This window comes from Syngnathus floridae, chromosome 14, assembly GCF_059516105.1.
Source record: "Syngnathus floridae isolate MCC-2025c chromosome 14, RoL_Sflo_1.0, whole genome shotgun sequence".
NCBI lineage: Eukaryota > Metazoa > Chordata > Actinopteri > Syngnathiformes > Syngnathidae > Syngnathus > Syngnathus floridae.
Genome location: NC_142426.1, coordinates 4,208,054 through 4,231,968, shown reverse-complemented (window position 1 = coordinate 4,231,968; position 23,915 = coordinate 4,208,054). Strand labels below are relative to the sequence as shown.

The 23,915-nt window shown below is 46.1% G+C and overlaps 1 protein-coding gene across 2 annotated transcripts in view; it reads right to left on the bottom strand.

The window, feature by feature from the left end:
• LOC148387159 (pre-B-cell leukemia transcription factor 1) overlaps positions 1-23,915 on the bottom strand; it is an 80,404-nt gene that overhangs the window by 38,703 nt on the left and 17,786 nt on the right. For both annotated transcript variants that reach the window (XM_088396038.1, XM_088396039.1), the window contains 2 exons: positions 2,861-3,101; positions 1,668-1,741 (listed from right to left, as the gene is read on the bottom strand). In XM_088396038.1, coding sequence (XP_088252164.1) covers positions 1,668-1,741; positions 2,861-3,045 — 259 coding nt within the window. In that variant the 5' untranslated portion in view covers positions 3,046-3,101. Of the gene's footprint in view, positions 1-1,667; positions 1,742-2,860; positions 3,102-23,915 lie in introns of those variants that run through there.

The following is a 23,915-nucleotide window of genomic DNA, read 5'->3' as shown; positions in this document are numbered from 1 at the left end:
AAGGCCGGCTTGATCCTGCTATAGGCATGCGCGGGCGCCCGCCTTGTTTGTCAGCTGCCGTCCGGCCAGCGGACACCTCGCCGTCCGTTGCAAAGCAAAGTCTCGTATTGCTGCTGTCAACACCCTGACCACACTAAAGAAGAAGAAGGTGCACACACACACACATATGGATGACTGTAGCCGTGCCGCCAGAGCGTGCAGCAAATGATTCGCCCAAGACGCCCATTTGAAAATGGAAGGAGAAGTGGAGTCTTTTATAAAAAGGAACATGGTGATATCAAAAAAAAAAAAAAAAAAAAAGAGAGCTGACAAATTACAGGCTGCTCGCATCCACCGCACTCAGCACATTTGCCTGTAAATGCCATGCTGAAGGTTTGAGTCATTTTCTGTGTCATAGGCAGTGAAAAGGATTTTCACTTTCAGGAGGGGGAGAGCAAGATGAAGATGAGGGTTGGCGGCGAGGTGATTGTTATGAAGCTTCTCCAACTTTTCAAGTCAGTCGAGTTCATTTCCAAACTTGGTGCTTGGTTTTCACAGAAAAAAAGGGGGAACCTCGCTTTTGTCTGCAGCGCCGCTTGCCAAGAATGGTGGGAAGGGAAACGAAGGGAAGGGAAGGGAAGGGAAGGGAAGGGGAGGGGAGGGGAGGGGAGGGAAGGGAAGAGGAGGGAGGGGGGGGAATGGGAGGCACGGGTAGAAGCCAGGAAAAGGTCCAAGTCACTTTGTTCTTCTTTTTGGAAAGCGAACTCCAGTTGAACCCGGTGAGACGCCAGACAGTTTACAAAGAGCCAGGCATCAGTGTCTCACTTTTCCCAGCCTTGCAATTTAGAAAGAGGGCCCCAACCTACTATGGATTCCTCCTCGCACTCTTTAACCTTTATAAATCTGCAGAAAATCCCCCGGTGTCTTTTCGGTCCCCCCCCCCCCCGCTGCCAAAGTCTGACTCATAGGAATAAAACGTCCATTTTGAATTAAGTGTTTATTTTCAGCTGTCCGCACGGGGCCGCGAAGGCAACAACGGCGGCGGCGCAGTGAGACGGGGCTCCCTCAAAAATCTTTTGACAGCTTGGCAGCGCCCGCTCAGAGACGAGGTCAAACTGCAGACTTTGTTTTATTTTCCAGCCTCGGAAAGCCATTTCTCCAAACGAGCTGCGCTCGGCCACGTCCCTCCCGAGATTAATCACGGGCTTTCATCATGTGAGTCGCCGCGCTTTAATTTGCTGCTAAGTGAGTAATAATTCACACATTCCTTTTCATGACTTTGACCCTTGTTGCAAACATAAACAGAAAATCCCCCCGCCCCGCCACACCGCCCCTCCCTCCTGACGACTAGCCTCTGCATGTAAAACAGCTCACTTAGCAAACACCATCAAACTCGGGCCAAGGGGAGCTGACAGAGGGTGAGAAAGCCCAGCCCAGCCCAGCCCAGAAAAAGCCGCCATGAAAACACTCCTGAGCATTGTGTGTGCTGCGTGCACTCACATGCACGCTGTGTGACATTTGTCAGAAACAACATGCGCACAAGCGTGCTTTTTATGCTTCCATGTGGCTCCGGGGCGATGGCATATACTTTGCAAGGGGGGCAAAAATGGGAGTAGAAAAACAACAGAATCGCGTCGTCGGGTAGACGGACAGATAACATAGCCAATGAAGAAAAGAAAAAAACTTACCTGTTTTTTCCTTGATTTCACACAAAACGTTGAAGAGAGCAGGTTTCATTCTGTGACAGTTCAACGCATGTTTCCTAAAATGAGTAACAAGGATTTTCTTTAACACACAGAAATCAAATGCAACTAATATATAAAAAAGTATGTGTAATATATATATATATATATATATATATATATATATATATATATATATATATATATATATATATATATATATATATATATATATATATATATATAACACGTTATAGTATACGCTTAATTCATTGTTTGTAGTTTATGTGAATACATCTTGCAATAACAACAGTGCTCAGTTGGACAAGTATGTTTTGTGTATATATTTGGCAAAATATGAGCATGCAGGAGGCTTTGCAACATGCCCACCGATTTTCTTGTGTTGTTGTTTTGAGAACAAAAAATACAAAACACAAATAGTACTTTTATCTTTCATCACTAGTGTTTTTTTTGCCATGTGGTGAATACGTAGACAAGTTGGCAACAACAACGAAATGTAGCGCTACTGGATCTCCCATATACATTGAATTAAAAATAATAGAATTGTGAGCATGCGGGTGACTGCAACATGTCCAGGGGACTCTTTTAGAGGGAAAATAAAAACTATGAAAATCTCATTTTAACCATACATATTTTTTATACATACAGTGCAACAAAACAAGAGCTCAAATGCATTTTGCTAAATATGCAAGTCCTGATAACTAATACTATGACCTAATATGCAAATATTCAGTACAACAAAACAAGAGCTCAAGTGCATTTTGCAGGAGCCTGAAGCATACAGTAAACAAACAATGCAAAACAACACATTAGTTGCAAGTTGCGTATGTAATGACGAGTTTCGTATGACTTGTGTTGCTATTAGTGGACAATATTCAACATGTTAGTTTAGAAATCCCGTAAATAAGCCTCTTTGTAAAAAGTAAAACTGAGGTGGTGAAATCATTTGGATAAAGATACATTTTGCTTGAAATACGATTGATTTTTAAAAGTTTGAATAAATTAAAGCTAATTGTTGAAGCACGGTCCGCAATTAGCGTTAGTCGCATGCGTTTATTTGCATCCCTCCTTATTGCTTGTTGACTATTGTGAGGCTTTATTGTTCCTGTAAACGTGCTGTATATTATTTTTGGAAACACACACACGCGTGTTTTGTGTTTGTGTGTGTGCAGTCTCACCTTGCCTGCGCTTCGTCCAGGCTTTGGTCGGTGATGGTCATGATTTGCTGTAAAATGTCTCCGATGTCCTGCTTCCTCCCCTCGCCGTCCGTTCCCGCGGTGCCATCCGGCAAATGCTGCGCCAGACCGGGGTGTCCGGCCATCCCTACCCCGTGAGAGTGCATCAAACGAGGCTGCTCGTCCATCCTCGGCCACGGTCCTTGCTGCCTCGCCTCCAACTTTTCAATCTCGATTCTCTTTTCTTGATTTATTTTGGGGAGATGTGAGAAAAAAGAAAAAAAAGCTCGTGAGGAAGATGAGGAGGAGGAAGAGGAGGAGGAGGGACAGGACGGGAGAGGGACGGCTGGTGAAGAAATAGGAAGGAAATATCCGCGCAAAAATTCCGCTGGATTCCTCTCGCCGCGCCTCCTCGGTGAAGCTTTTCGAGAATTGGGAGGAGGGTGACTGACGGACTGACTGTCTGTCTGACTGCCTCACGCACACGCGCGCGCGCACACACGCTCACTCTCTCTCTTTCTCCCCCTCCTCTCTCTCTCTTTCTCTTTCTCCGGCTGAAATCTGATCTGAATCGCTGCTTTTGGCTTTGGCCACTCCTGCGCCGCTCCACGGAGAGAGAGGGAGGTGAACATGCGCGTTAGCAGCTTCTAATGGGATTAAAAGTGTTGCGCCTCCTTAAATGCGCATCAAGAAAAAAAAAAAAAAAGAGCGAAAGCAAAAAAGAAAAGCAAAGCGCACCGCAGCCCCAAGTGGCCGAAGCTCCTATGTGAAGGATTTTGCACGCTCGTGTTATTGTTTCTCTCACGTGCGTTAAGTGAGTCCTAATAAGGAGCCCCGCCCGCCCGCGTCGAGGTTCCATTGGAGAAGAAGGCGCGCGCAAGTCCCACCTCAACGCTTTCCTGAGACGTCAATCATCCATCCCCGGGAAGGTGGGACACAGTAATAAACATAAAGAGATGTGACCATGCCGTGATGGATAGAGAGTGAATATGGAGCCTAATAAATAACGCCGAGTGGCGCTGACCCAACAGGACAGCATGGAGGTGCTTTGGAAAAAGACACTCTGTCAGCCACACCATATTTTAAGCCCCCCTGAATATTTACATCCGTGTAATCAGTCAAAAGGAAGAATAAATCAAAATGGAGTCAGTGGAGCAGGTTGAGGGAGCCGTTGCCTCACACAAAGGTAACAATGATGAATGTGCTCCCGTCTGATTTAAACATCCACATCCGACGCTTTTGGGCACCTCTGTGGGGGGTTTAATTGCCGTGGGTTGCATTCAGGTTCATTTAGGCTGTCGTTAAACGGAAAATTGAGAAATTCTTCTTATATTCTTCCCAAGTCGTCTACCCCATCTGTAAAGGCAAAAGTGTCGAATAATCGTACTCCATGTGCCAGATGTGTGGAGTGAGTTAAGAGTTATTCTTTCTCCCCAAACTGTTCGGAGTATAGCTGGGGCCAACAATCGGAATTGTTACGATTCCCATTAAAAAAAAAAAAAACTTGATGGCCAAGCCGATGGCATTTCAAGTGTTAAAAATGACTGAACAAGTTGTATAATCATGCCAGGCCTGTAGGTGGCCACGTAACGTGGAGGTTACCTTCTTGTACCCGATCGATGTTCCCTATTGTCACTATACTTGACATTTGTCTTTTACATGCAATTTGGGTGTCCCACTTTTTCTTTTGCAAGTTACTAACCATTCCAAACAAAGTGAGCATTTTGCCTCCCTTTTACAAAAAAACAAATAAAACAATCACATTCCAATTCTAATGAAAAGGCGCTTTACTTCCTTAATCATCCCCAAGTAAAGTCATTTTCCCGTTCTAAATCACGTCATGTTGCGGCAGGCACTGTGGTTCTCTTCACTCGCGCCCGTGCTGTGCTGTATCCAAAGCCCAGCTATCGTTCTTTTACTGGCCGGACAGAAATCGATCAGTCCGTTTTCTCATTACGTGCTGAATAGGGAGGTAGGGCAGTAATTGTCACAAGGGGGCAGGGTGAGCTTGAGGGTAGTGGGGGCGATAATGTCCGACACTCGGAAGCAGCAAGACTGCGGCGCGAAGGCCCGAAATGGACGCGTGCGCTCCAGAAGCCATCGGGTTTTATTCCATTGCCTATTTAATAGGCTCATAAAGTGATGGAGGCTTATCTTAGTCGTACACGGGAAATGCTGCTTCGATTGCACTCGTCAAACGTGCTGCATCGGAATCCAACGTTCGGGAATTATTTTATTGCCAGGAGGCTTTTGCTTAGAGTCAACTTTGAACAGGGAAAAAACAACAACCTCGATCGCGCCGCTTCAGCCCTAATGAAAAAGGAATACATTCTGACACTGAATATTTTCCCTCCGTTAAAACCAAAAGTGTTGTCGCGGCATAAATAATCCCACCGAAAAGAATAAAAAGGGTTTTTATTAGACTTGCAAATGAGCGTTGATGTAAAAATATTCATGTAGCCAGCAGATGTTTTTCTCCTGAAGATGCAATGTTGTTTTTCGAAGACGGAAAATAGTCTTGCTAGGAGTGCTCCTTTTCCCAAGCCGCGATTCCCAAAAGATGAAGTGAACTATTTGAAATTGTTGAGGGATTTATTATAATCCATGCTTTATGTGTGCAATGCTAGCAAAGAACCAAGTTAACCTCGCACTCTTGCTGCTCTTCTAACACAAAGGGCTCCCCCTACTGTTGTCAACTGTTACTACGCCACCGTGGTAAGTAGAAAACCATACATTTAGACACACTGTGACGTGCTTTTCTGGAATTTTCCAAAGAAATGTGTGAAATCACTTATGTTGAGATTGGACAAGTAATTCCCAAGTAAAAAATTAATTTCTATTTTACGTTAAAACGACACTGATGATCCTAAAAGCTACTTACGCGACATTTCATGAGTATGGTGCTAAAGCTAGCATTTCTGAACGCATGCTTTAAGATACCAAATGCAGCAGCAAAAGAAGGAGCCGCGGCAACCAGCGCCACAACATTCAATAATAACCTCAGCTTGCTGACTGCACACGCTCTCCTTTGCGGGGCAGGGTCAAACAACTCCTCCCGGAGAGGTGTGCGGGTCACAAAGAGGTAAGTTAGGACTGAGGCGCCAGCGCGAAGGAGGAGAACGCTACGACTGCGCCCCACGTCTCTCCAGGAAGTAACCTTGATGAAAAATTCAGTTGTTTGCAGCTCACGGCATCCCTCAGGCATGAAAAGGAGCGAGGCCTACTTGGAGAAGAGAGGAGAGGGAAGGCTGCGGCTCAGCCCGGAGCTACTCATTGGCCCACTGCAGTTCGACACGCACACACACACACACACACATACACACACACACACACACACACACACACACACACACACACACACACACACACGCGGAGGCGGGCATTAGAGATGGCTTGGAATTAAACTTTAATCGTGCCTCAAATAGATTAAGCGACAGGCGCACAGTCAGCACTTCCAAGGCCTCGCTCTATCTTGGTTGACCATCCTATTTTGAGCTGAATGGAAGGAAACACGTGCGGTAGTATTTCCAAAAGAGATCTTAACTACGCTAGTTGAATTTGACCTGGTTGGTTATAACCTGGTAAAGGCACTTGGGGACAAAGGGACAAGCTTTCCCTTCAAAAGAGTAAGGAAAAATCTTTGCGCCAAGTCAGGTGTAAGGTTTCACTTTGAGTTGAACTGCTGTGCCAGTATAACTCAATAACATGCTAAATGGAAAAAAAAAATGTCTGGCTTGTCCACCAATATTAGAAGACCTCCGAAGTAGGTGATCCGGGGTTACCATGGCAACAATAGAGTCACTCTTCATCTTATTGTAAGCCAGTCACAATGCTGCTATTTTTATACGACTTCCGGATGTACCAAGTCCATGAATGCATTTCTCAAAATGTCCCTCGAGTAGATGGCCTTTTTGACAGCAACGTTAGCGTCAATGCTAACACAACAATGCGACTTGGACGACTTTGCTGTACGTTACAACAACAATTGGATTTTTTATTTTTACTTGCAATCGCCATTGTATTCTCAGAAAAAAAACGGGGTTATTTCAGGGCGTCCACACACGCGTGTTGTGTTCCGTCAATGTAAACGCAGCCGTATGTGATACGTGAAGCGCACATGGAAATAGACCGCCGTCACCAAATGCAATCGCACAGCCAATGCGGCCAGTGTGATAGAGCTCAGAAGTTAGCTCTCCGATGACACCATGGCCACAACAAACATGCCATTCCACTTAAGACAAGGCCGTATATCACGGGCGCAACGACTTCATGGTAAAATTGTTATTATATCGCACTCCAGCCCACCCAAAAATTGCCGGATCCTTCTATTTCCATCTCGCCGCCCGCCGTAAACGTAGACATGACGGACTACTGACCTTCGTGAGATGGATTTTTGTGAGCAGCTATGCGAGCGGTTCAAAAAGAAGCTAGCTACCTGGCCGGTGGGATCGAGATTTTATGCCGTCTTGTCTTGTTTGTTTGAGTAAGCAGATCCCCGTGTGTGCACAAGCGGGAAGGATCGTCCCGTATCCGGTTCCTCAAGCTTATTTTTAGTGAGGACGAGCCGCATGTGTCTTGGTGCAGCTGAGACTGGGTCAGGGTGAAGGATGACTGATATGAAGGGCTTGACCTGTCACATTGCATTTGACTTACTATCCTTGAAAGCGGATAAAAGGGGAGCCAAATGTCAAGTGATACAAGTGACGCATCCTCCCTCCCTCACACGCACAAAGGTTGAGAAGATGAATGTTTTATGATTAAACTTAAAAAACTCAACAGACATTCTGCGGATGGCATGTAAACGCCGTCATCTTTTTTTTGCTAGAAATAAAAGTCACCGGTGGCAGCGGCGGTGTGTGCCAGCCAGCCAGCCAGCTAGCCGACGAATTTCCATGAGTGTGTGTCTTGTGGCTGCAGGGCCGCTGTAAGCCCTCAGCCCTCTTGGCAAGGCGTGGGTTGCGCCTGCTAGGGGGAGATGTGACGGATGCCGGAGCCCGCTAGCTGCTCTCTGCATTTTTTTCCCAGACTCATTTGCATTCATAAGGAGCCTACTCCTTGTCACAGGGTGTTTTTTTTTTTTTTTCTCCTTTTTCGTCTGCCTCCGAAAATCCCGCGCGGCTCCTTGTGGGAGTGCGCCGGGAAAATCCGACTGTCAAAGACGACAAGACAAATGAATCCCTGTGTCAGACGTGCGTGGCGTCGACAGCGACAGATGGAGGAGAGCTGTCCCTCCTGTCGATCGGCAGCCTTCGCCTTGGAACGAATAAATCTGAATTTCATCCCCCTCGTAATTATAAATGTTCCTTTATTTGACAGCGTTGAGGCGCTGACCAGGTGACAGCTTGATTTAATCTCCCAGGGGCGTGACTGCCGAGCGGCGGGCGGGCGGGCGGCCGTTTGCATCCGGCCTGCTGATGTGCACAACAAACCGCGGGCCGCTCGTATACTTGTGATTAAATGCGAGGCTTTATTTGCAACCTTGCCCGCCCCGTCGCTCATTCGCTCTGCTCAAGTGTCCTTGAGCTGGAAGCGGCGCCTCAACTAAAACGTACGACACGCATATCGACGATAAAGTCGATGATGAGCATTTTATTCCTAAACCGACAATGGTTCGATGATACGTTTTATTTTACCCCCCGCAAAACAATCAGCGCAGACAATCTATGAATCTTTGACCCGTTCAATATTTACAATAGCAACAGAACGTTAGCTAGTAAGCAAGCAAGCTAGCGCTTGCGCCGTTGCCAGACACAAATAGACAAGCAACTGGTTGTGTCGACCTTTTGTACAACGTGTCTTAAAAGGTCATTCACTAGAATAGAAAATGAAATGGTCAAAGAATTAGCTATCACAACATACAATGTCACAAAACAAGCTAGCAGTTAGCCTAGCGTCAATATTTTGCCTAGATTGTGAAGATCTAGATTGTGCACATCTGCACAGTTCCTTCATTTCTGTTTAAACCTTGGCAGCATATTCATGAGTGCGCGTGTTTGCACTTCTGTCACAGCATCTGCTTCTTTCCAAACTTTGGGCGGGGGGGCGTTATTAATAATTTCCAGCCCCTGCTGATATTTTGTGTAAGAGCAGTTTTAATGTATGTCGTAGAACACGCAAGCCGTGTCTTGCTAACAACTAAACAACACCTAGTATATCATAAATAATTCAAAGACTAAATGAAAAATACCTTTTTGTTTGTTGGTTGGATTTTACAAAACCATCATTTCTATGATACACAAGGCCCTAGGAAGCATGCCCCCCCTCCCTTCACGCCCCCCCCCCTCCTCCAAAACAGAGGGAAAGACAATAGAACAAGTAGAACGTGAGTGACACAGATTCCCTAAACCTCAAAGAAGGCAGCGCAAGTGGAGGATGATAAAAAAGGAGAACATCTGGTGAGTGGAACGCGCTGCCAGGACAAGACAAAGCCATGTGTCTGGCAAACACATACCTTACACACTTATCCAAAAGACACACAAACATTTATTCATGCATGCACATTGAAACATGCATGCCTCCAAACTTACAAAACAAACACACGCACATTATGCCCAGCAGGATGCGGTTAGAGGGAAAAAAGGGGGGGGATGCGATTGGAGGTCCGCTGTTCAGACATGACTAATCTGCATACTCGGAGGCTTAGAAGTGAATATGCATGAGAGAATAAAACGATATGCCTGCGAGCGGACCACCCGCTCGCTCGCTCGCTCTCTTTGGATTACCGTAGCCACCTCCGAGGCTTTCATCTCAACGGCGGCGTGCAATCAAGCTGATTTAGCACGCTCTGCACCGGCTTTGGCGCCAAGGAGATTGGACGGAAGAGATATTCAAGGTGTAGTTAGCGGCGGCGCCAAACAAACACGCCTCCTGCTTTCAGCCGGAAAGCCTCGCCAAAACAAAACGCCGCCCCTTTATCTTACATATGATGGATATTCAGTATTACAATATGGATCGCCTAGACGACAAAAGTGTGACACTCCATTTAGCGTTGTATTCAACTGAGTCGAGCCAAACTTGTTTTTTTGGGGGGACCGCTCGAAACACGGGGGCGCAAATAACCTAGAGGCTGTTTTTGGGTTCGCGTTTTCAAGGCTGGCATCAAACATGAGCTATAGAAGCAGAGCAGGAGGAGAATATTTGGATGGGGTATTAGACACGGAGCTCTGATGGTCTATCAAATATTGAAGAAATGTCTGCTGGAACCATGAATTCCCATTTCAAACAGACTCCCTTCTAAGACTGTCCTCGGCAATGTATGAATATTTCATTTCTGAACATGGAGTGGCCCTGAAAGGCACTCTTACCAAAGCCTAATGTGAAGGGGGGAAACATTCTCCGCATATCCATGAAAGTTAGCCCGAGCCGCCCGGGCGTGACGCTAATGTATTGGCATCGCATAAGAATTAGTAAATGGGACTGGATGGAGGGCAGCGTACACTAGGTGCGTTGCTTTTCCCCAAATGACAAACTAGGGAAGCTTTGGAGTGCAGAGCTTTTCAATTTATCATCTCATTCAGGGGGTGAGGACCAATAAAATTTCTGCTTTAACAAGCTAAGTGAGCAGGAATGTTCAGCTTGAACCTTTTTCATGGGTTCGAAGTATTGATAGAAAAAAGATTTGCACGACGCGGCACGGTAAACGCGCCGAGATGAGCGAGGTGACGTTCCCGTGAAATGACCTCTCCCGCCCGAGGCTGCTGCTTCTTCTTCTTCTTCTTCTTCCGTTTATTCACTGTTGACTTGCCTCGGCAGGCAAAAGGATGGCGGACAGAGACGTCGTCAGTGTGGAAATAGTTAAAGCCATAAAGACATACAGTAGCTCAGCCCTGACCCTGCGCCCTGCTAGGTATCCCCCTGCGCGGAATTCTAATACCCCAGCAAACTGACAAAGTGTTTTTAATCTTTTCTTTCCCTCTCTCCTGGAGATTGGGGAAACAAAAATCAATAGCTGCTGGCAGGCGATCTAGCAGGCCGGTGAATTACAGGGCGCGCGCTGCATCAACGGGGGCCTTGGAACCAGGGACCTTGGGAGAAGCATCAGAGACACGCGGGGTTGAGGGGGTCACGCCGAGTCGGCGGCGTGAGCGGCGCCGTATTTACTGCCTGAGCCAGTTCGCCCGTGATGAAAAATAACCAGGGAGCGGAAGAAAAATAAAAGAGCGAGGAGGCAGCTTCAATGTTTGGAGAGCTCACAGCAGCTGCCATTTGTGCATGCGCTCATCTTACGATGGTGTGACATCGAGCACCTTCGTGACTTTGCTTTGCTTTTTCCATCCCTGGCTTCTCCCTCCCAAATGGGAAATGATTCATTAGAGCTAGGTGATTTAGAACGTGGCAGTTGTGGCCGATCAATATGCATGGGCCCATCTGCCAATACGTGATTTCTGCTGGTAATTAGCTGATGTGGGCCAGTGGTTGGGAATATTGCCTGGCAACTGACAGCCTGGTTGTTTCTGTCAACAACGTGGGGAGGGGGGGGTTACCCAGGTGGTAGCCGCTGACTGACTGAGGATCAATGAAATGCAACGCTTCAAGGCCCAAAGCTGCTTCATAGAGACATCCATTATTACATGGCAAGCTGAGTTTTTTTTTTTTTTAAAGATTGCCCTCAAAACAAGTTACCTCTACCCGGGAAGTAATATTCTCAATCATGCGTGTTAGCCGGATGCCGCAAAAGAATTTCTGCAAAAAAAAGAAGGATCCAGTCATCTGTTTTGAAGGAGAAATATTGAGCCCGATTTTTGTGCCCAGTGCAAGCTGCAGTCAAACTGGATGCGTGGCAACAGTTTGCTTTTGTTTGGTGGACTAGCGCAGGATGAAAAGGACGTATGCGCCGTTGAGGGAGCCAACACAGCCGAGCGACTTCCAGCCAATAAAAGCGTCTGCTTGCAGATTGCTTTATGCAAAGTACATTTGAAAGGAACTGCAAGAAGAAGTAAGGCACTGTTTTTATTTGCTCCAGAGGTGAGAAAAATGTATCCGATGACTCGATGATGCTGATGCGAGACAGCTGGCAAGCAAGATAATTAAGAGTGTGAAAATGATCATCGTGACGACAGTTTTTGCTGCTTTGTCTTCCGAGCGTGCGCGGACGTGTTTATAGTCCAACATCAGCACCTTGCACGGAGGTAAAAATACACGTAAAAAAAACATTCAGTCAGCTTCGTAGATTGTCAACGACATAGAAAAATATAACCAAGCGGCAAAGCGCCTGCCGAAGGATGCCTCTCCGCCTCTCATTTGCATTTGCATATTAGAGTGTTTTCTGGGGGAAAATGAGCTGTAGAAATTAATTCAGGATTAATTGGTGCCTTTATCTCGTTAGGACAATCTAATTTAGGGGATGATGGAATTGTTTAGACTCCCTTTTGCATAATTGGATTGCGGTGAATGGCTGTCATTACCGTCTTTTTAGCATCGTCTGCGGGCCCCCTCTCTCCCGTGCAGGCCCCAGCCTCATAAAGAGCCATCATGTGTTGCGCCAGTGTTTTCGTAGCAACACACACACGCACGCACACACACGGCTGCAAAACCCGAGCATGTGGCTAAGCGCGCAGCAGTGATTAGCTCCCCTTTCAGATCCATTAGCATACTGCAAGCGGAGCACCGTCGAGGAGATCTCTCATGAACGCCAAAGCATGCGACTGACAACCATGATCGACTGCTGGCGTCAATTTGTTGCGGTTTATGCTCGGGATGGCGTTAGGAGGCCCGTGTGGCGTCCATCTACATTGCTTGGATTATAAAGAAAGCATAGAGAACTTAATATGGACTGCAATGTTATCTCCACCACATTGCTACATCAGAGGTGTGGTCCAAGAGAAAGACGTGTGTAAGAACATCGCTGTCCCTTGAAAGATACAAGTAGATGATCAAAAACACCGCATTTAGAAATCGGTCACTCGGCCCCTGCGCTGTAAATCCAGCCTAAATTGTTTTGCTTCTTTCTGTGTCCAACACATTCTGCCCTTTCATTATTTCCACAATTTCTCGGAGACAGTCGGCAAGAGGCTGTTGCCCCCACCTCGCCACCCCGACGTGGGATGAAAATCAATAGAAGTGGAGCAAAGCGCATGTATGGGATCACTCACTGGAATACCTGATCTTCTCACTTCAACAACATTGATGTAACTATGGAAACAAGCTGGCCAAGATGAACGGAGATATGCCCATCTCCTGTCAAAAGGCCTTTTTATATCTTGTCCAGCCGCTTAGCCTATAGCACAACAACGGGAGAGACTTGTTCTATCTGCCGCTTCCCACTACGATACCATCATCATTTGTCTGAAAGGACAAATTGTATAGATATTATTCTGCCGGTTGCTCTCTGGTAAACAAGGCAGGGAGAAATTGAATCTATGGTGCTGATTTTCAGGCTGTGCCAGGCTAATTGAGTTGATATCCCTGGAGGAGCTGGACATACTGTAAAGACAGACTCAATCAAGTCGTATAGCTTGTGTACTGCGCTTACTGGAAGTCACTTGTGTCTGCCGCTTTTTCATCGCACTGCAATGCGATTATGGGCTGGCGAGGAACAAAGCGGGCCGCGCGCCACCATCTTTAACGACTTGGTGACTTTTCAAAACATGAGCCATCGTGGACACGTATTCTCGCTTACAGATGTGGAGAGAACACATATAGTAGCAAGTTGAGCTGGAAGTCCATTTAATTGTAAGTGTGAAAGTGAAAAGAAGACTTAGCTAAGCTAACCGTTAGCTTAGTGAGGAGTTACGATGTGGTGGCAAACCCTTGTTATTTTTATTGTGATATTTGACACAATTGCGCCATAGATTTGGTCACGTGATATTAGCGAGCTGAGCCCTACGGTGCTGTGATGTCATCAAAAGCATTAAATTACTCAAATCGTACCGAATTGTTAGCATGCTCGCGCAGTCGTCCTCCCTAAAATGAACATGACGCTCGCCGGGGCTTCCCGTGTGTCGAGCGTCATTTTGCTGCTTGTTCGCCGTGCAAAGTGTGTCACGCGTTTGATGCATTTTAACCGCCCCCCCCACACACTCGGGTCCCCACCCACTCCTCCTTCATCTTGTCTGGTGCCATTTTCATTCTTTGCATAAATGCAGTCTAACAGTATTAAGTATTCATGCACGTCGGGGAAGGTGGTGCCTGTCCTTCAGGGTAAGTGTCAGGCCTGCGTGCGGCACAAGAAAAGCCCCGGGGAAAGGGGGGAACATTAGGATCCATCAGCCTGACACACAAATCATTCTTTCATGTAAACATAAATATGTGGCTATGTTTCCAGCGTCATCTCGCTATCTGTTGCTAGGCTACCTTGCATTAAGCAGTGTAGCTGTCCCTGTTCATTTTGCTCCAGGGATTCCGGCAATACCGTCATATAACCTGCTGAGTCTTAATGAGAAGGCCTGCTCATATGAGTGCATAAGAACATGGAGGAGATGTGAAATTTATTCAAAGCGCCAAAGAATTCGGCTGTCTGTCAGCGATCGCCGCAGCGGGCAGGCGCTTATGAATTTGAAGTGTTTCGAGGAGGGGAGATTTGAGGGGAATATTTTTTCCGCGCAAAACACACCTGAGACAGGAAAAGGTCACAATGGATCAACACGCACACAAAGGCTAAGAAACGCTGCATGGGAACACACTCGTACCATAAACAATGTGACACGCCGGGCTCCATAAAGGTCATTTGTTGAGAAATCACTGATCCCCAAATGCATTAACAAAAGTCAATTAACTATTCTACAGCAAAGATGAAAAGGAAACCATCTCCAATCATAAAATAAAATATATATATATATCATATATATACAGAACCAAGGCGAGTCCAAGCCCCCACACAATTCCAACGTCCCCAGGTAATTACGTGTGCCATAAAAACGACAGTGGAAGCCGATGGTCAGCGAGAAGAAAGAGCGGGGAGATGAGGGAATGCGGCGCCAACAGCTGCTTTGAATAGATTGTGTGTGGGATGAATTAAAAAGTTGAACCTTTCCCCGGCTGTATTCACATGCCTGCCTCTGGGTGATTAATCACGGCCGTCAGGACCTGTAATTCTTTTCAATGGGAAACAAATGCGGCCACTGTCCTCGCTCCCGAACGCCGCTCGGAGGCCCCGGGCCGCCGGCCCGCCAACCCGGTCACAATACCCGGAGCCCGCAGGAGCCCACCCCGAGGAGCAGCACACTGTAATCTGCTCCCAACATGATGGTCTGGACAAACAAACGTCATTTCGACTCAATTGTAAAGCACAATTGGTTGCTTTTGTGCGCCCGCCGCTTTGTATCGCCTGATCAATAGTCGGGGGAAGTTGGCGGGACTGTGAGCCCGGTGTGCCCAAATCCAGGCTTGGATGCATATGATCCATCCAACTGGATTTTACTGTCCGACTTGAAACCCAATCCCTGTGACCAAAGTCAGCCAGCATTACGAATGTTGCATTAAATTGACTTCCACGTCAAAACTTGAAACGTGTGACCATCTGCCCAAATCCAATCTTCAAGGCAATCTGCTGTGTCAAAAATCATGAAGCCAACCTTGGCCCAGTTTTTATTTTTTTTTGGTGACGCTTTATATTTGTCTGTAGTCGCAATGTGACTTTAAAGCAGCTCACGAGGGCCCGGTAAATAGATTTGTGATGATGAGAGGGGACTCGCTTAAGTCGGTGAACTTCATGTCACGTCCCTGCATGGTTGGAAACAGCTGATCTAGTTTGGAAAAGACAGTGAGAAAGTCACGAGCCAGCAACACTGAGAGCCTCCGAGGGGAAAGTGTGTCATCAGCATAAAAATAGAAGCCTGCTAACGAATTCCTAATCATACCCCCCCCCCCCCCCCCCCCCCCCCTCCTTCCTCGAGGGACCGTGTTAAAGAGGTTAAAACACCGGCCGGTGCATGAGAATATGCGGCACATCATCTCGGGAGATTATTTCAATGCATTCCAACGTTTCACTAATTATCTTTGAGGAGCCACCACAAATCCTTCCATTTAAAAGCCAAGTAATGGACTGTCCTCATTTCCCAAAAGTCACAAGGACGTCAAACCTCTTCTGTGCCTTCCTTGTCCATCCCGCCGAGTGACAAAAATGGCCTAAAAGCAAAAACGCCCCATTTGCACACGGGAAAAGCTGCATCCCAAGCTCGACTGAGTCAAGTAATGCCCGTCTTGCTTTTTACGAGTGAATAACTTCAATGCCCTTGAGACGAGCTCCCGGGTACTGATTGCAACGTTCTACGTGACCCCTAAAAATAAATTGGAATTCCCCCCCAAAAAAACAAGAAAAATCCTTTGTATTCATCAAAAGGCAAATGTCAGGGTTGCCACTGGGTGAAAGAGTGCTTTTACACACGTGTGAAAGGTTGCGAGGGCTTTTTAATTCAGAGTCGCTGATGGAGGGAGCTGCTGCGTGCTGGCAACGCGCTGTGAGCAAAAAGAGCCAGACGCCTCTGTGGCCTTTGTGTGTGTCTCTGTTTGACCAGGCGGCGTCTCCCGGTCCACAGGAGCAGCGTCCCGCACACACAAAAAAACAAAAAAAACAAAGCGGCCATTATCGCTCCTATCGCATCCTTTTGGCTCTCCCGCCGAAACCGACTGGGAGGTCCATTAAAACGCATAGGCGACACCTTGAGCTGTGGACAAACATGGACGCACAATGGCGTGCGGTGGTGGTTGCCACGGCGATAGGAGGAAACATAGCACAGCGGTGACAAAGAAAGGGAGTGAAAAGTCCCTTTTTGAAAAATAGCTCCTCTTTTTTTTTTTTAACTTTGTGTCAGCAAGACTGTAAAGCATCCCATTCACTGACATGGAGATGTTTTCATTCGCGACACCACCAGCCGGCCGGACCTGCATGAGAAATTTCCTCCGACGCGGGCTCACTCTGCTCTTGACCCAATGAATCACCGAGAGTGATTCGGTGTATATTTATTTGTATGAAAAATACTTAAGCTTGTTTTGTTTTGGTTTCAATGAAGTACTCTACTTTGTAAACTCGCAGCAGTTGAGTAAACAAAGGCTACGAGGACAAAAACATGGCGGTGGTTCACTTTTGACACGCCTTCACTGTTTGGTTTAACGATCACTCAATGCCCGCTAATCAAATTCACACGTTCATTTTGTTCTAATTGGCGCAGGCCTACAAAAACAAGCAATCACATATGCATTTAATTTGGAGCAGGACAGCGGCTCCACGTGATGGAAAGCCTGAAACATGCGTGCAGATGTTTCGATCGATCCTCCTTTGTATGTGCGACGGATTATTTCGTGTTCCTTTGAAATCAAAACATCTGTTGAAAAGTTGGGAAAAGGGACGTTTAACAAAAGTGGTTTGGGTTTCTATGATGGATGTCTATGTGCTCCGCGTGTGCAAATTGATGCTTTAAAGAAAAACGACTAACGATCAACTATCGCTACACGATGCAACTCGATATTTCGATACACCTTAGTACGTAAATGCATTGAAGTTTCCGCAACAATTCTACAGGTGTGCACCTCGAGCTAGTCTGTGAGCAATCTGACAGCTGGTCTGCAAAACCGGGAGGCAAGCTGTTTTTATTTTTTTTTATTATATATATTTTTTTAACTAGAATTCTCCCTGACTCTTCCTTTTTCTCGCCGCGCGACTCTTCTCTCCACCTGCCTGCGTTTCCACGGCCTTGTCGGAATCTTCCCAATCCCCACTCCACTGCGGTGTATCCGCCTGGAAACTCCACAGATGCTGCCACTTTTTAGCGTGCTCGTGCACACCCCCCCACACACACATGTACACACACACAATGCATGCAGAGTGATGGGATGAAGATATTAGTTATGGCAAATAGACGTCTGTCACACTGCCCTATAACATCTTTGTCGCTGTTTACCGGAGCGAAGAGTTGAACGCTCATGGTTGCAGACGCACACACCCATTATTATTGTATTAAGACATTGTTTGAGTCATTAAAGAAATGGGATTGTGACGGTCGATTCGAAACTTTTTATATATACACACACACATACACACACACACATCAATCGTTACTTGGAATGAAGTACCGTAAATTTCGGACTATAAGCCGCGACTTTTTTTCGCAAATTTTGAACCCGTAATCACGAGTTTTAGCTGGTGTGGTTTATAGTCCAGTGCGGCTTATAGTCCGAATATTACGATAAGTCAAGTAACAAAGTGACTAACCGCGGCGACACTTCTCACCACAAAGTGGGGGGACAAACACAAAGTACGGGTCTCGGCAATATCTTTTTTTTCCCACCTTTGTTAACAACCGCAGATGGCCTCTGGTTTATTTGTCTGCAGAAAGGATTCCGAGTGGGAGGCGGCAAAAGAGAGGGGTCTTAAGCGCTCGGCTTGTTTTTCTTGAGTCTGTCGGGGAGGGAATGAGGGATCACGGGGTGAGGAGTCAAGGGGAGGACAAGGTGACTGATTGAGCCAAGGCATTAGGTCAGAGTCAGGCTGCTGAATCAAACCCGGCTGGCAAAGAGCCTCCTCAGGACTAACTATGATCAAATGCATCACGGGCCTCCCTCCCTCCATCAACACGTGCGTCCCACCGGACGCTATATGACTTCCACATGTTCACTCAGAGCGAGCTGCGGCGCAACACACATTAACGGGCTTATCAGCACGCAGCGCCCGCCCGCCCGCCCGCCGCAGCGGCTGACAAAAGGCGGCTTTTGCCAGAATAATGGATGCGTGAAATCAATCTGAGAGTTTCAAAAGGTCATCATGTGCACAGTGACAGCTCCTGGAGCAACAAGAGGAAGCCGTAGAATCTGTGAAAGGGGGTCCAAACAGCGGGACTTTCATTTAAAACGGGTCAACACCAGTTGAGTTGTCTGCAAATGACAAAAAAAAACGAGGATCCTTTATTCACCGGCCGCACAATTAATACTCTGCAATCATCGCCGGACGCTATTGAGAGGGAAATGATTCTGGGCCGCTCGGTCCATTTCGAAAAGGAAATACATTACAAAGTACATGCTGCTTTACCACCCGCATTCATCCGAAGCCCTTTCAATGTAAAATTCAATTATGCAGAACACCTGAACAAACAATATCGCGCAGATAATTATCCCGAACCTTGGAAACGCTTGGAAAACAAATTAGCGGCAACAGAGGGTGGTGGTATTTTTACCCGGGTGCGCTTACAAAGCTCACCGCGCAACGTTTTCGCCGCTGAATTGAACGGACTTGACTAGTTGGCGAGACCTTTTCAGACGCATTTTCTATTAACGCCATTTCTCAACGCTAATTAGCTCTCTTTGTTCCCACCGGCATCTATCAAAATGTGTTTGACTTTCCTCACTTTTGATGTTTTTGAGGGGAAACAACGTTTCTCTTAATTAATTTGATTTGGTTCAAAACATTTCATTCACCAAAATGAAAGAAGAGTTTGCGACTAAGCAACCGATTAGCCCAGCTTCTATTCTTCTACTACCCCACTTTGACCTTTCTGGTATTCCGGCACTATTCTGCCCCTCTCAGGTCAGTTTGGGTATTACAAGAAATTTGTGGGAGACTTTGTGAAGCTGCCTAAAAAATCTGCTTGAGCCAGTCACCTCAAGCCAACCCCGTCAAAGGCATTTAGAATGGCGATTGAGAGCAATGAAACTCTAACCGCAGGTTCAACGTCAGTGACCTGTGACATAGCAAATTCCCACAGAGACACTTGACAATCTTGTAGCAATTCTTCCCAGAAGAGTAAAAGCTTCTGAGGTCGTCGGAATAACTCCACATTTCCTCCCATTTTTACTGCTTCTGTGTTTCATACTTATGGACGGCGACCAGACATTTGATCCGTGGCGTCCGTGGAGGTTAAGATGAACAATTTGTCATCATAGTGGCGTCCTAGTTACGACTGGGAACTGGATTATTTAAATTCTGCAATAATTAGCCCTATGTTTGGAGTTGTGGGACACAAACCGATTCTTAATGTAGCCCAATTTGATGACGGGGTTGCCTAATGCAGGCCTGGGGTCTCAGAGCAAACCACGAAGAGGACCAGTAAGCTATCTTGGCAAAGGCATCGGCCCGTATTGATTGGGCAAAGGCCCAACAGCCCCTCACTAAAAAGAGATTAAAATATCAGGCTTGTCTTGGACGTTTATAGAGTGTGTGACCTCAGTCCAAGCGAGTACATACATCATCGTCGGTCCATCTCCGTGAGCCGGGCTGAATGTTGAGTGGCACGTCACGGCGGCGGGGAAAGGAGAGAGACTCGTTTCCAAATTGCAGGTGCAACGTCAGTGTAGCTGTTTCATTATAAAGTCACACCGCGTGCCCTCGCATGAAAATGTTCAAACGTTATTGCCCCGGAATGTGTCTTTCACACCTTTTGGGATGGATGCTGTGGGAAGGGTGAGACAAAAGGCGTGAAAGGACGCACGCATCCATTCCCAGCTACTTTCATTATAGAGCAAGCAGGTCCTGTCAGCGTCTTTTCATTACACGGGGCCCCTATATGCAGCGCCGGTGTCCGAGCGGTCCGCTCTGTCGCCTGTCAAGGAAAGGCGCTCTCGGGGAAAGGCCGCCTATCTCCCCGATCCCACCCCCCCGCCAGACTCAGCAGGCAGGCAGGCGAGAGAGGCCAGGCAGAAAGAGAGGAATCGTGTTTGCCATCAACAGCTCAAGAGAGCAGCATGGCAGCAAGATTGATGACACCCTCCCTGAAAGTAACAAAAGAACTCCTGTGCACGAGGGCCCGCTTATGGAGCTTGATAGAGTTGTCATCCTCTTAATAAACAGCTCGGATATGTCAACCGCCGAGGCGACGGGGGACGCCGCCCGTGCTCGCCCACCAAGCCACGGGCGGGATCGCGTACTGGCATGGCAGCACCGCCGCTCCATATGGAGCCCCCCCCCCTCCCGAGTGGCAATTACTGGAGAAGAATAAATACATGACAAAATGTTCACGTTTTGTTGACTTTTGCCGCAGGGTGAGAGACTGGAAGCAAAATTGCAGTGGAACTCCCATGAAACTTTAAATTCATCCCACTTCGAGCAAGTGGCACTTTTGCTGTTATTAACATCTGGGGAAGAATGTCAGCTGCGGGACAGATGGAATGATGTGCAGCTTTTCATATATGGGGATCTCAAGTGTGAGTACCATACCAATAAGCTTGACAATATTCTAGTTTTGATCTGGCTGCTTCAAAACTTAAGTAGGGTTAGCAGAGATTAGCTTTAGCTTACAGCGTTTTCAGGGTTCCATACTACTAGCACGCTAACTGAAGTACATTTTTGCTATACTAGAAGTAAAAATGCCACAACTAGCACTGTTTCTCTTCTTATTACTTTATTAGAAAAAAATTGTAATGATTTGTACGGCTAAAGTCCGTCAACGTTCGTAGAGTTCATCTTCTATGACACAAACGCCGCACAACTGTTTTTGGCGGGGAGTTAATTTTGCCGCAACGGCGCCTTTTTAGGTTTTATTAACAACGTCGCATGCAAGTCTCTTTAGCTTAGCCCAGAAACGCTGCTAACTACACTGAGCATCTCTTTAGCTACAAAGAGAGATTGGTCTTGCCCTTGCATCTTTCGCTTGTTTTGGTATGCGGCGGCCCTGGGAGCATTAGTGCTACACGCTAATTGCCAAAATGTAATTCAGCGGCTCTGTGATAAAGTGCTGCTTCCGCCGGGGAAAATACAATCGGATATTTTTTTTTCACATTCGGGGCTCGGCTGTTTGCTGTTAGCCAGCTCGAACGTACAGAGCGCTCGGACCCGAGGAAGGAATCTTAATCTACATGAATCCAAGTTCAAATCACTCAAAACAGGAATTCTCAAATATATAAACAACTTCCTCATAAGCATTGTGACAAAAACACCCACATACATTATTAAGAGGAGCTAAAAGGCTCCCAAAGTGTTGTTGAGGGAGATACTTGACATTTTGGGAACTGTGTGAGAGAATGGGCTGCGGGGGTTGGCTGGCAACCCACTGAAAGAATGTTGTTGTGGCACATTTTATTACCTTGAAATAGAGCTGTACGTCTCCATGCTGAATTAAGCCTTATATTAAAGCATTTAAGTGTTAACAGCAAAACAAAAGACAAAACTCAGCAGCAAAACGGAAACCTAAAATATATATATATATATATATATATATATTGTAAAAATATATATAGGGAATTCCTTCGACAAAAATCAAAATAGAAACTGACTTAATATGTGGCGGGCAAATTATTTATCATGACTGAAGCAAAGTGTTGGGCGAAAATAAAATTGACAATAACCAACATTACATTCTGAAAACATTCTTGGGCTGACATATTCACAAACAAAATCCGAGAAGATACGATAACCAGAAAGAAAGGCTCAAGTGTAGACACCCTATTTGAATTCAAGAGGGCATGACAAACACAAATTCTAGACAAGAAAATGTTGCAAAAGAAATTCATTTTTATAAAGTCTGCCACTTACCATATTCACTTATTTGGGGGTGGGGGGGCAGCAATGTTGTTGTCTCAATTGAATCTGCAGCCCACTCCCAGTGTGATACCTAGTTAAAGGCAGCAGGCTGTGAAATGGTATTTGGAAATAAATGAAAGTGACTATGAAACAGTGGAGTTGGAAGATATTGCCGTGTCAAGATGACAGACAAGCCCTGGAATGGAGCTCAAGAAAAAAAAAAAAAAGTTATTATCCCAAAGAAGAGCAAGAAGGCTGGATTAAATGTAACCCATGACGGCTCACACAGCTCTCTGACAAAAAACGTGCACACAGGCGGGATGACGGAGACGGCAAAAATCACAACAATCCCGGCTGCAGTGGCTCGCCTGTTGATTTTCATGCGAACAATCCATCTTATTCCGCCGCCGCCGCCGTGGTGCCAATAAGTGTTATTGCAAAGCGTTTGCCTATTGACGCTCCATATAAAAGCGCTTTGAAAGAGCTTAGGAGCAACGCAATCCCCGGAGGCTCTTCCTCGCCTGATTTACAGGCCACAGCTACCATTGTGTTGTCAGCCTTATTCATTTTTAAAGTGGACCACTGTCCTGTGGTGCGAATGTGTCCTCGGAGGACGCCGGGGGGATCGTTTTCGTATCGTCAAAAATGTTGGTCAAATATGCGGACAGCTTGGAATGCAAAACACAAGCGACAACGCAGTAGGGGCTTCATCGGGTGTCAAAGTCAAGGCCCACAAGTCGGATTCAGCACACCAATGGTTGCCAAAAGGTTCCACATTTGCATGGCTCCCAATTAAACAGCACACTCAAACTGTAGCATGTATAAAGAGGCCCTTTGTGCATCCCATTTCATAGCTGAATAAATGACATGCAATTATTAATTGAAAGCATGATGAGGAAGGTGGATTGCCCCCCCCCCTCTTTTCTCACACACACACTTTTTCTCATTTAAGTCTTTTACATACACACAAAAACGTCTCTCCATTTTGTCCGGTGCCTGTCACGTTCTGCAGAAGGCCTTTTAATTACATTTGGACAGGGCGGTTCATTACACATAATACGCGTTTGACATGTAATAACTGGTATCAAAGCCAATGGCTAATGTTGATTTAGGTTTTATAGCTATAGGGGGAGAACGCATTCCTTTATGAAAGACTTTGCATTTATGATTACGGCCTGTGCTTTTCACTGCCAAAGGAAATCCTAGATGGCTAACTGCTGCCCTCTCTTGGTGTTTTGAGGATACTGCACTTTATAATTTAAAGAACGCAATCTAATCAAATGGTTGTTGGAGTGGAAAAAACACGTTATAATGGTGCTTGTCTTGCATTTATTTCAAATCAGAACACAGTATGTCTGTTTTTTTTTCTTCCTTACATTGATATTTTGTCTACAGGAGCCATCTTGTGAAATGAGATGTTTTACATTTTACAGTTGGGCCTAGCACTCCTAATAACATAAGATAGTATTTAACCGTACTACTCTTCTCGCTAACTGCTAAAGTGATGAGCTGTTCATTACATTTTAAAAATCGGTTAGAAAATCGAGTACAACTACTACGAATAGTTGCGCTTCAGCTACACTATTCTAACTCCTTTCTCATAGAAATAGACATTAAGAACATTCAGAAAGATACACCCAACTAATTAAAGAGAACATGTACATGATGAGATTG